We start from the raw sequence: 12,955 nt of genomic DNA, 5'->3' as shown, positions 1-12,955 counted from the left end.
CATATAGCGGCTGTATACTCGCTGAGAAGAGCACTTAACCGTCTATATGCCATATATCCCTGCTGAAGTGACTGAAATCGAAACACAGTGTGTTCTCAAGAATATCTTCTAAGAAACTCTACTGTTACTCGAGTTCGCATGTTTGCTCCACAGACAGTTCATCAAACACACACACACACACCAGCTGACTGAGACTCTTCTTCGTTGGTTTAAGGATGAATGAGCGCGTCTGCTGCCCTCTGGCGGACTGTTTTAAAACAACACGCTCACACACAGATCTGATTGTTCCAATAGTAGAATATCCTAAAAAAAAGTATATATTTTGAGAAGAAACCTGTGTTTAGAGCATAGGCTGTAAATCTCTCTCTCCAGTTCTATTGCGACTGCGAGTTTGATTGCGCACCCCCCATTTATTTCATTTCCCGGAAGTGATGTAGTCGATGATGCGTGATTTACGTCACTGTTGCTTTTTAATAATAAAACCGATGAAAAACTATATATTTCAAATAGTGTACCCTAAAAAAGGTGAATTGTCTAACTATTTATTTCGAATTAGGTTTTAATACTCTAATTATTGAGTTCTTAAATTATGATTTATGTCCCTCAGACTCGCTAAGAAACGCTTATTTACCTGACAGGGAAGACACCATGATCAATTAAACAAGAGTTGATGTGAATATTATAATAATATATCTTAAAGTGATGGGATGTTTGGATCAGTTTACTGACGTTTTTGTTCGATCTCGTTCTTCAAAATGAACGTACATTTTTTTTTTAGAGTCAATTCGTGACAATCTTTATTTTGTATCACAATCATCCAGTGTTTAACTCTGAAATGTGAAATATAAAAAATAAATAGTAAAAACAAAGTGTGCTTTTCCACCCTGCTCTCTTTGCAGGCAATGCAGACACTTGGCCTACAGGACTTTTGTGAGCTGGTGCTTCCTTGGAAGAAGTGTCCATGTCCGGATGCTTCAGTGCAGTAGGGGTTCAGGGTCCCCTGTGTGTGTGTGTGTGTGTGTGTGTGTGTGTGTGTGTGTGTGCACTTTTAAGACAGTCCCTTGATTTGCTTGGCGAATGTCTAAAATGCATTAAAAATAGACGAAATAACATGTTCAAAATCCAAGTATTCATGTTTCATGGTGCATTCATAGGAACAACTCATGTCTTCACTCTCCTCTTTAATAAACATCTTTTCAATAGTCTGTCACACAGATTTCAGTTGTTTTCTCACGGACTTACTCTTGTTTGCATGCCTGTCTTCATCTCGTCATTTATCAGGGTGAATTCAAACTCTCACACTTATAACACGCACTACATGTACAACATGTACAGCAAGTAAATGAAATACAGTGTCGGATATGGAATAATATGATCTAGCCTATCTTCTTTTTCTCCTTCTTCTTGTGGTGTTTTATGACTATTGGGAAATCAATGTATGGTGTATTTTCGCCATCTACTGGTTGAAGTGTGCATCGAGGCTTTATTGAAAGAAAAACAATACAATTACAGTTGTAGGCTAAAAAACAATGTAGGGTAGAGTGGGGGAAAACGCCTAGCCAAGAGGTAGTCAAGATACATTTTTACTGTTGCAAATTTGCAATGCACTACGTTGATAACGGGGATATACAGATCTCCATGGAGAAGCTGATACCAGCGACATATTTGAAGAGAAGAGGATTACATGGTAAATGCTATAATTTTCAGATATTAGTAAACAAGTGTTTAAGAGAATATTGTTCTGCAGGATATCACAGTGATGTATGATAGATGAATAGTGAAGTCTGTAGTTTGAGATCATATGTTATTTATAAGGAATATAATTATATTAAAACAATTATTATTATTCTTTTTATTTGTTTTAAAGTGATAGCTTGTGGGTAAAACGCCCCCCAGAGGGGATAGTTTCTCTCTATCATAATTACTATCTATCTCATAAATTCTCTCTATCATATTACTGTCTATCAAATCCTTTGTTTTACACTTAATGCAGTATAACTAGGTGGTAAAACCAAAATATTTGAACAAAACATGAAAAAATTACCTCAAGTGAGCATTAGATAGCTAGCACAGTTAGCTCAGTGATGGAAGGTAGTTAAATTTGGCTATTTTGGACATTCCTGAAATAAATATTAATATATATATACACGTTGATACAATACTTGCCTTTTACTTTTAGAGATTAAAAACTATAGTCTGTTCATTTTAATGTTGATCTATGAAGCAAACATGGTTGGTAAGAAAGGGGGCATTTTACCCCACCGCTAGGGCAAAACACCCCCTTTATACAAAAATATTTTCAGTAAAAATACTAAATAATTATTAGGGCTGAGCAATTTTAATATTTGGTGAATAACTCCTGCCATAGTCACTCAAAACTGGGAAGGCAATTCTAGTCACATTTATGTTTTATTTCACTGTAATGTCACATTTTCCTTAAGGGGGGGCGTTTTCCCCCACTCTACCCTATATGTATTTATGTAGGTAAGTGTATCTAAAAAATTCACTACATTTACACATTTGGCTGGTAGCCTACCTTTTTATCCGACAAAATGCACATTTTTGACCAGTTCCGGCATTATAATGGGAATTGAACACATTGGTGTTGTTAGTGTCTTTCTCTATACAGGAATAACTTGTAGATTTATCTAACGGGGGAAACACACAAGAACAGTTAAAAACAACAGTAAGAAATTAGGTGTAGCCTAAATCTTCAGTGAGAGAGCTACAGGGATGATGATGGTGATAATGATGATAAAAGATAGGGTGAACCACAATGACATTTATTATTCCAGAAATTACCACAACAACAAGACACTATAACATTGAACATACTGTAAGGCAGGGGCGATTCTAGGATTTTCATTTTAGGGGGGCTCAGCCCCCAATGAGGGTATGATTTAAAAAAAAAAAAAAAGTTAGTTTATGGTCTAATGCTCATTATTAACTAGTTTCATTAATTCATCCAGTTTTCTCTGTCTCCTCATCTTGCCCTGTCTCTTCCCCTCCTAAAGCTGAACTTTTTTAATTTACTGAAGGCTACAAATTGTATTATATTAATTCTCAACATGTGCACATGCATTATTAATCTTGTTCCTATGAAAACGGCTTTGTTAATGTTTCTTGTCTCCTCACAATGACATAATTACACGTTATTTAGGCTAGGCCTATTTTCAGCTCAAAATGGCGAAATTAGACAAAAGTTTATTAGTTTTCTGATTATTTTTGTCATTCGTTTAACATTTATGACCTAAAAAACTGTCAAAATAAAATGTTTAGTTTAGCTACTTACATCTTCTTAACTCGCACTTGACCGTAAACTGAAGCGTCAGTCGTGCTGCTAAAATTCGCGCACAGCAGCTTCTGCGAACACGAATTTGTGTAGCCTACACTTAATCACAAATGTTTCACAAAAGTTTAAAAAGGGCCTAGTGACGCCTATGGTTCTCACTCTGCGTGTGTTTCGCGCTGGATGACGGTTGTGCTGAGCGGTGCAGGTACAGAGAAGTAGAAGAGAAGAGGATGACACCATTTGCTAAACGGGGATGTTTTCATTTTCATCCTTAACACATACATTTTAAACCACAAACTACGGAGTATGTTTTGGACATTATTTAACCTTGTCAAAGACGATTTTTTTTTTTTTTTTTTTTGAATAACAACATTTCTTACTCCAAGTTTTAGGGGTGCTGAGCTCCCTGGGCTGAAGCACCCCTAAAAAGGGGCTAGCCTCGTCCATGCTGTAAGGCTCAAAAGGAAAAACAGCAGAGCAATCATTAACCAGAAAGAGAGAGATTTCCCCAGTCACATCAGGACCATAAACCCCTGTGATCTGAATAGCATAATATTAACAAGCTTTAAACAAGCTTTTCACAAATTCACATGAATTAATGTGCCAGATTTAAGAGTGATATATTGCACTGCAGTAGATTGTGTAGTACGTCATCGCGTTCAGTTCAGTTTGGGGCGGAGCTTGTTTTTAGCGGAACTCACGTGACTCCTGAAAGCGAAACCAAAAAGCAGTCGTAACTTGTAGACGCCATTTCAGAAGAGTCAGAAATAGAAATGTCTTCACGGGTTACGGTAAGTTTGTTAAAACATTTTAAAGCTGTATTAACGGAGCATTTACTCTAAACATGTCGAACTTAAACTCAAACAACATGTCTCAGTTTGATCGATATACAATCGAAACTCACTTCAGGGAAACTGTAACAGTGAACAATGTTTGATGATAATCATCGATTTTTAACAGGATCATTTAATATGTTATTTTGTAATATTATATTTTTTTGTCTTATTTACATTGACTTGAGAGCATATGGCGTAATTTATATATATATTTAAGATGGAAAAATGCGGTTTTACAGATAGGCCTACTAGACACGCGACTTTCAAATGAAAGATTGGTATCAAAGATGTGAATTGTTAATCCTTATAATAGCCTAACTATTTGGGAGATAAACACGTAAACATAGCATTAGATGTGCATTAATGCTTTGAGACAAAAATAGATCATATTATTTAGACCACTGAGAATATGAAGAAAGTAAATGAGGGCCTGTTCCAATACCCACGGTCTTTGCACTGGATGTCGATTCTGTTCCCTTCCGGAATTCCTGTTTCCTTTACGCAATCATACTGCAAGTCAGATACCATGCCATACGTAGGCCTACCATCAGAACACGAGCAAGAAGCACAACTGGATGTACAGGAAGCCAAAAGGTTAAAAAAGTATTCTATTTTTTTTTCCGAAACTTGAAAGTGTTTATTATTATTATTATTATTATTATTATTATTATTATTAGAAGCGAGTTTTTCCCCATCTGTCAATCAATCCAGCTTATTTCTTTTCAAGTTTAAAACATATGACCGATTTCAATGTAATGTTTATTAAGGCTTTAGTCGGTACAGATAAGTCTCTAGTGCAGGACTATTTGAACCACAATCACTTCACAGGTGCTTTTATAATATGAATAATGCTTGTTTTGAAAGACTGATTTTCGAGTAGGTTTAATCAAAGTGAAAATTAAGGGAAAAATAAACCAACTCCAAAAACAATGGCTTCATAATTTAGTTAGGCTATTTATTGCAAGAAACACATTTGTATTCATCCTCCGTGGATGGATTGTCAACACACTTTACGTGAAACCATCGCCCACAGTCATCACAGGAAATCTATAAAAAAATTTTACAAAATTATATATATATATATATGAGTAACCATTTTAAAAAAGGGTTTTAAAGGAGTCATAATGTAGAAATTTCACTTTTCCACGAGAATCAATGTATGTTATGATTGCATAATGATTATACACTGGCCGGGAAGCCGATATTTAAAAGTGAAGCGTTTGTTTACCTCGGGGTTTGTAAAATAGGCCACGTGCACGCGCACGAAAAAACGAGATTTTGATTTCTTCCCCTTCTTGACGTCAAGACGGGGGAGGATATACCAAATATGGACACCGCAAACCTATGCCGCGGGAAGCCCGCCCCTCTCCCCCTCAGATTCAGTTTAGTCGACTCGAGAAAGATGGAGAAACCGAGTGTAGCTTACACTTGAGATGCTCTGTGGGTGACTGCCACAAACAACATGCAAATGTGTTTTATCTACCAAAAACGGACGAAACTATCAGGGAACAGTGGATGAAATTCATTTTTAATGACGCTGTCCCAACAACTCTTTCAAGTGGCGTATCGTTAGGTGTGTGTGCTAAACATTTTACACCGGAATCTTTTACAAATTTGGGGCAGTATCAGGCGAACTTGGCCTCGAAGCTCCGTTTGGGAAAAGGTGCCATCCCAACCATCAGGGACTTGCCAGAAATTGAAAAGGTAAGACTGTGTTTTTATTGCTCTACTGTGGTTAACAAATAGCAGCTAACTGCTAATGCGGCTATTGTATGTAACGTTACCTTCGAGGTAAACACATCTTTCGACTTTGTTTTACACTAGCAGCTACAGTAGTGACGGTACAGGAGTCCATGCTCAGTGGCTAAAACTGTTTAAATGCAAGTATGAATTATGAAAACAATATACCACTAAACATTATTAGCCAAACTCATGCAAAACATGCAGTTTGAAAATAGCTTTCAGTTAGTGGGGCTTCTGTAAGAATGTATCTGGAAATGGTGTATTTTTTCTTTTTTCTTTGGTTGTGATTACAATTTCACTAACAATAAGTACCGTCACATTTATTGAGCTATTGCAGTATTTTGTCTATGTTTTTGTACCGCTTGGAAGTAGTAAAATACATTCCTGCAACCAATCAACGCGCCCCTCATTTGCATTATTATAATGACCGTCCACGACAGCCAAAACATCGCATCAGATCTCGCGAGACAATAATGCCTTTAGAAATAAGGGTCTGAGGGGCTCTGTGTTGATTTTTTTTCCACTTTTAGAAGTGCCTAAAATACTATAATAGAGCATTTGGGTATCCAAGGTAACACAACATTATGACTCCTTTAAAGCAATGGTCCATTCATTATTACTTTGTGTATGCTACACCAACCAAAAATGCTCAGCCATAGTTACCCAAAGAACATCTGCAGAGTCATGTTTCTGCCTCTCCACAAAAGTGGCACAGGTCACTTAGGTCATCTATGAGGTACAGTAAAACACTAATGAAAGTGATGCACATCAAAAAGCACGTCAATAACATTCACAAGCCATACCAGATTGGCGGAGCAGAGTCAAAGCCATCTCCACTCTGAATCGTGTCAGGTCTTGTGGCTCAATGGAGAAGTCGACTGTGGTATTTTGCAGAATGTGTTCTGCAAACTGAGGAAGTAACAAGAAAAATTAACTAAAGCATCATCCCATTTTAATGAACATTTAATATTTGCTACAATGCTATAATCACACACATTCAAGGCGAACACACCACATGATTTAGCATCCCTCTGAAGTGGGTGAGGCAAGCTTTCACACACCCAGTTTGAAACTGAAACACCCTTTGCTATCTTTAGGGCTCTACAAACAAGATCAGGTTATTTAAAGCAGACAGTACATATTACACAGTAACACTACATATGATTGTGGTGCATGAAAAATACCTTGTTGTCTCCAAACACCTTTTCTTCTTGACGTCTGACTCTCCAATTGAGTCAAGCAGAATGTTTTTTGTTAGGATGGGTATACAGCCTAAGTAACATGCTAAAATATCCAGACAACACGATAGGGGTATATTATTGCAAATCAGTATTAAGAGGACAAGGGAAACCTCAAGGGAAACTGTTCTGTACCACAAATACTTACAACTAGGAACCAGTGGTGGCCCTTGTTTACAATGCCCACTATGACCTCATAGTTTGCTGGGTCCAACGGAAAAAACCCACACCATTATGATCTATACCCTTGAGATATGTACCAACAGCACAAACAAATGTACACAAAGCCCTGAACAAAATGGGCATTAGCACAAGTAATAAAGTGCAAAATAAATACAATTTGCAGGACACCTTGAGCCTTTCATATTTTCCCTTCCACATGTCTGTCATGGCAAATGTGTCCATATGGGATGCTTTGCCCGGTGAGGTCAAATTGTGCTGCCTCACTTTCAGGGACAGATACGCATTTATAACCTTGATAAACATTACAAAATTAAACATTAATACAAAATATTAACATAGCAGATGAAAAGCTTATCTGTCAAAATGAAATGTGTACCTCACTCTCCAACTCCATTCCAGGGCCGATCTGTAGGTCTTTGTAAAATAATGTATAGGGTCCCACTCTGAACAGCAGTACATAACTGTCGTTTCCAGCCCAGGCACTTTTTAGACCTACAGAGGATAACCAAAAATAGCATTGCACCTATCACCTCACAAATATATTAGAAATCAGACTAATATTGATCTATTATAAGATCTGACTTTACATCAACACTTACAGCCATGCACTGCGTCTGTGGGGTCAGCTGGTACCTCTGCCCCCATTGTGGGGTGTGGGACACAGGAGAGGAAAGTGGCGTTTTCATTGAAAAGTTCAATGGAGACAGGGGAGAGGATCTAGTAGATTTTGTTGAATGTTTTGTTCCAATTGATAGTCAGTTGGTGAGGATGGAGGTGATGGGGGGGGGGGGGGGGGGGTCATGTGACTTGGTGATGGTGAGGTCTACAGGTGTGAGTGAAGGGCATGACGTTTCTTTATGTGCTCTTTTATGTTGTGGTTCTTGGGTAATTCTATGGGGAATTTGGGGTGTGTTTTTAAATGGTTTGAGATTGTCAGTGTTGATTTTGAGGAATATCTTGCCATTTTCATCCCTTAAATCTGCACTTATGTCTTGCAAATGGATAATTTCATACGGCCCCAACCAGCTGTGCTCAAGCTTGCCCCCTTTCCTCTGCTGGGTCCTTATGTTTTTTTCGTAGAACCTTCTGCCCTACAAAAAATGGTGCCTGATTTGCCAGCCTCTGTGTCCTGTCCTGTTTTTTTTTTTTTTTTTACCTTGTCCATTTTCTCCTTCAGAGAAATGGCCTTTGATATGGTTTCCTCTGCTATCACAGATTCCACTGTGCTGTTTACCTTTAAGAAACATTGAAGATTGAAATTATTTCACTAACTTGTAAGTGATACTACATGATATGTATATGGAACAATGTAATACCTCATACGTCTCTGGCACATCACAAGCATATCGTGCCTCCATGCCGAACATTAAGAAGAATGGTGAGAACCTAGGCTAGTTGTCAGCTGTGTCTTGGTTTTTGAGGAGATGTAGTAAAGTTGGCCATCTATTGAAATAGCTTTATTGTTTGTAAAATCTAAACAATAACCTGCTAGGAGGTTGTGAAGGCCTAATGAAATAAATAGGCTAATTTAAACTGAAATTGCAGCAAAGGTTATTTTTGATGTTCTAGTTGCTGGCAAGTAAATTATAAGAAGGCTATAGTCCATGGACAAGTATGGGCTTTTTGTTTGTATCAAGTCTTGGTGTATCACTATATCTCACTCCTGTCTGTGCAGTTATAGAATTATCTCCACTGTCTAGAATAATTTTAATTTAGAATAAATTGGAGGAACGTCTGCGAATTACATATTTATGGTCTTTTTTTATGCCAAATGGGCATGTGCCTTGAGTTTTATAGCTCATGATTTCTTCATGCATTTTTGGATTCATTGTTGGAATGTGCCAGAAAGAATAGAAATTCAGGTGGCAATGTTGTGTGGTCATCTCCCCAATTTATAACACCATTTATTCACTTGATTAATTGATTGATTTAATTAGTGCCCTCTGAAATTGTATGTTAATTAATTATGATTAGAATGTTATGTTGCATCCATGCATCTTGCATGTGAAAAATATTAAAGAAGGTAATAATAGCAATATATGATTTTATTCATATTTATTTATTTTTATTTCATACAGGGAACATAAAAGGTGTCACCTGTAAATGTGTTTCCCTGTGAAAATAATACGAGGAACTCTTGTTCTCATGTGTATTTTGGTGACACTGAACATTGTTAATACATTTTGTATACTGTTTAAAAAGTTGTAGGCCTATATCATAAACCTGTCATCTGACGTTTTGCAATCTTTATCAATTATAATAAGACAGTTTGGACGTCAACACGGCAAAATTCGGCAATTTTTATAGGCAAAATTCAACTCAGACATTCAGACATAATACAAAAACTTTGAACAAGTGCAAGATTTATTCAATTCGCAGAAATAATACTGGAGTGTGAGAACCATTTTGTTATGCTGCAGTGTAGCAAAGTAAATGTTGCGCCAATGCTTTTGGCCTTTTTCGCTTTCCGTACATCCAGCTGAGCTTTGATGCATCTACGCATGCTGTCAGCAGACACGCCTCGTTGAGGGGGAACAGGAATTCCGGTAGGGAACGGAATCTTCACCGGAAGTGTGTTTGGGGAACTTTTGATTACATAGGCTACTCGATGGGAAACACATAAAATACAAGTAACTTTTTATGTATTTAGATGTATTTACTTTTCAATATTTTGTACGAAAATCATCATCAAATGTCTGTTCAGCCGTTCCTGTGTGACAGAAGACACTTGATTAATTGAAGTGGTTCTAATTAGGTCATGATTAATTCGATTATTTAGCAAAATACATACTCATCTCGGTACCCATTAATTATGCAACACTTTACATTTTACAACCAAATTATATAATATCCAATTAATTTAGTTTTTCTACAAGAAACATTTTTTTCTTGACATCTCTCAATTTTTCAACGCAAATTCCTGAACATGATGGGATACGCTTAGCCTCAAATACTGCTCCGATGGGATATATTAGAGTGTGTGGATTTAGTAGTTAATGTGGCGCTGAGCTTTGGCATTTATCAGACCTGGGAGTCTGGGACAGTCTTGTATATTTACTTCTATTGAGGATTTTAAAACTCCTGTAACGCCCCTGTGATTTCACTTAATTATCCAGTAACAAATGATTTCAATACAAAATGACAATATTCAATAGCATTTTAGGAGAAAAATACATTGAAAACTGAACACTTTTTGGGAGGAAGGAATAAGTAGGCCTATGTGGTAATCAGCTGATGAAACGTCACGCATACAAGACAATTTTTTTTTTTTTTTTTTAAATCAGAAACATCTAGAAGTAGCACAACTGAATAAACAAAACACATGCCTGATGTTTTATTATAAGCTGAACTGTTTTTTATTAACTGACACTATGGGAAAGGCAATGAAACGGACAAGAGGTCAGACGGATGAAGCTTGTGTTGAAAGAAGCCCAATCACACTGTGAAATGTACTTTATCCATTAGAGACTGCTGTGATTTATTCTGGAGGTGTTTCACTCTATTGGGATGAATACAGAAAAACAGACAGTCTGCTGTACTTTGATTTTAACTGTGAATTTACAGAACAATTTCATTTTTATTTTACTTCAGTGTGTCAAATTCAGTTGTGAATTGTGTATGTTCTCTGTATCCACAAACAGGTCTGAAATCAAGTCTCTCATCAAGGAGGAAGAGAAGGAGGAGCTGTCTGTAAAATGAGTGTGTGTGAGGAGAGAGAGGAGGAGGCGTCTGTTCACACTCAGAGAGCAGAAACTCCAGGATTCAGCTGTGTGTCCATGAAGAGTAACAACTCCATGGGTACTCCCCCTATGTTCAGTAATGGACCATCTCCAGGATTCAGCTGTGTGTCCATGAAGAGTAACGCCTCCATGGGTACTCCCCCTATGTTCAGTAATGGACCATCTTCAGGATTCAGCTGTGTGTCCATGAAGAGTAACGCCTCCATGGGTACTCCCCCTATGTTCAGTAATGGACCATCTTCAGGATTCAGCTGTGTGTCCATGAAGAGTAACGCCTCCATGGGTACTCCCCCTATGTTCAGTAATGGACCATCTTCAGGATTCAGCTGTGTGTCCATGAAGAGTAACGCCTCCATGGGTAATCCCCCTATGTTCAGTAATGGACCATCTTCAGGATTCAGCTGTGTGTCCATGAAGAGTAACGCCTCCATGGGTACTCCCCCTATGTTCAGTAATGGACCATCTTCAGGATTCAGCTGTGTGTCCATGAAGAGTAACGCCTCCATGGGTACTCCCCCTATGTTCAGTAATGGACCATCTTCAGGATTCAGCTGTGTGTCCATGAAGAGTAACGCCTCCATGGGTACTCCCCCTATGTTCAGTAATGGACCATCTTCAGGATTCAGCTGTGTGTCCATGAAGAGTAACGCCTCCATGGGTAATCCCCCTATGTTCAGTAATGGACCATCTTCAGGATTCAGCTGTGTGTCCATGAAGAGTAACGCCTCCATGGGTACTCCCCCTATGTTCAGTAATGGACCATCTTCAGGATTCAGCTGTGTGTCCATGAAGAGTAACGCCTCCATGGGTAATCCCCCTATGTTCAGTAATGGACCATCTTCAGGATTCAGCTGTGTGTCCATGAAGAGTAACGCCTCCATGGGTACTCCCCCTGAGTTCAGTAATGGACCATCTTCAGGATTCAGCTGTGTGTCCATGAAGAGTAACGCCTCCATGGGTAATCCCCCTATGTTCAGTAATGGACCATCTTCAGGATTCAGCTGTGTGTCCATGAAGAGTAACGCCTCCATGGGTACTCCCCCTGAGTTCAGTAATGGACCATCTTCAGGATTCAGCTGTGTGTCCATGAAGAGTAACGCCTCCATGGGTACTCCCCCTGAGTTCAGTAATGGACCATCTTCAGGATTCAGCTGTGTGTCCATGAAGAGTAACAACTCCACGATAATGTACAGTGATGGACCTGCTGTGACCTCTGACCTTGTGTGAGTATCATGAAGCTGCTGAACTATCTGCTATAGTGAAACTTGAATGTGAAATTACTTAACCTGGTGAGACAATCACAGAAGTAACTTTCTCTGAAATGTTACTAAATCACTTTGTAATGAAAAAAAATTAAGAAATATTAAGATCTGTAAAAATTATTTTTAACTCTGTTGGACACACTAATGTTCTTAAACCCGAGTTCACAATGCATGATTTTAAAGCCAAAATTTTGCGAAATCACTGATAAATGCCCGAAATCAGAGGAAAATCGTGATCGTTCACGCGAGTTACAAACATGCAGTTTGCATTATCAAAGACATGATCTAAAAGAGAATCGTCGATGAGTTGCCGATGCCCGTGAGATATTTGGCATGCTAAATATCTGGAAAATCTTGCTGTGTGAAATGAGTTCTCACTGAAAATTACATCAGTGATGACCTACAGCTAGGGCTGGGCGATATGGCCCAAAAAAATGATCACGATAATATATTTTATATCATATATTTCATAGATTTTATATCAGTCGATATCGATAATTATCACGATAAATGATAAAAAAAAAGCGCAGATTTTTGCTCCTAAGTAAAAGTTGTAGAAACCAGAGCATTAATTGTGGTTTTAAACTACTCTTTATTGTCAGAACATATCATGACGAACACTTGCCGAACTGGTGAACATTTCACAAATCTAAGGTAGAAC

At 38.0% G+C, this 12,955-nt stretch overlaps 1 protein-coding gene across 1 annotated transcript in view; it reads left to right on the top strand.

Moving 5' to 3' along the window:
- Positions 1-3,993: 3,993 nt before the first annotated feature.
- The window catches only part of LOC311294965 (uncharacterized protein), a 59,701-nt gene continuing 50,739 nt past the window's right edge, over positions 3,994-12,955 (top strand). The window contains exons 1-2 of the mRNA XM_084416095.1: positions 3,994-4,083; positions 10,934-12,255. Of these exons, the coding sequence (XP_084272221.1) occupies positions 10,988-12,255 (1,268 nt within the window). The 5' untranslated portion in view covers positions 3,994-4,083; positions 10,934-10,987. The remainder of the gene's footprint in view (positions 4,084-10,933; positions 12,256-12,955) is intronic.

Source organism: Rutilus rutilus (assembly GCF_951802725.1).
Source record: "Rutilus rutilus genome assembly, chromosome: 1".
In the NCBI taxonomy this organism is placed as follows: domain Eukaryota; kingdom Metazoa; phylum Chordata; class Actinopteri; order Cypriniformes; family Leuciscidae; genus Rutilus; species Rutilus rutilus.
Note: the sequence above shows the minus strand (reverse complement) of the source record. Positions and strands in the feature narration are given on the sequence as shown.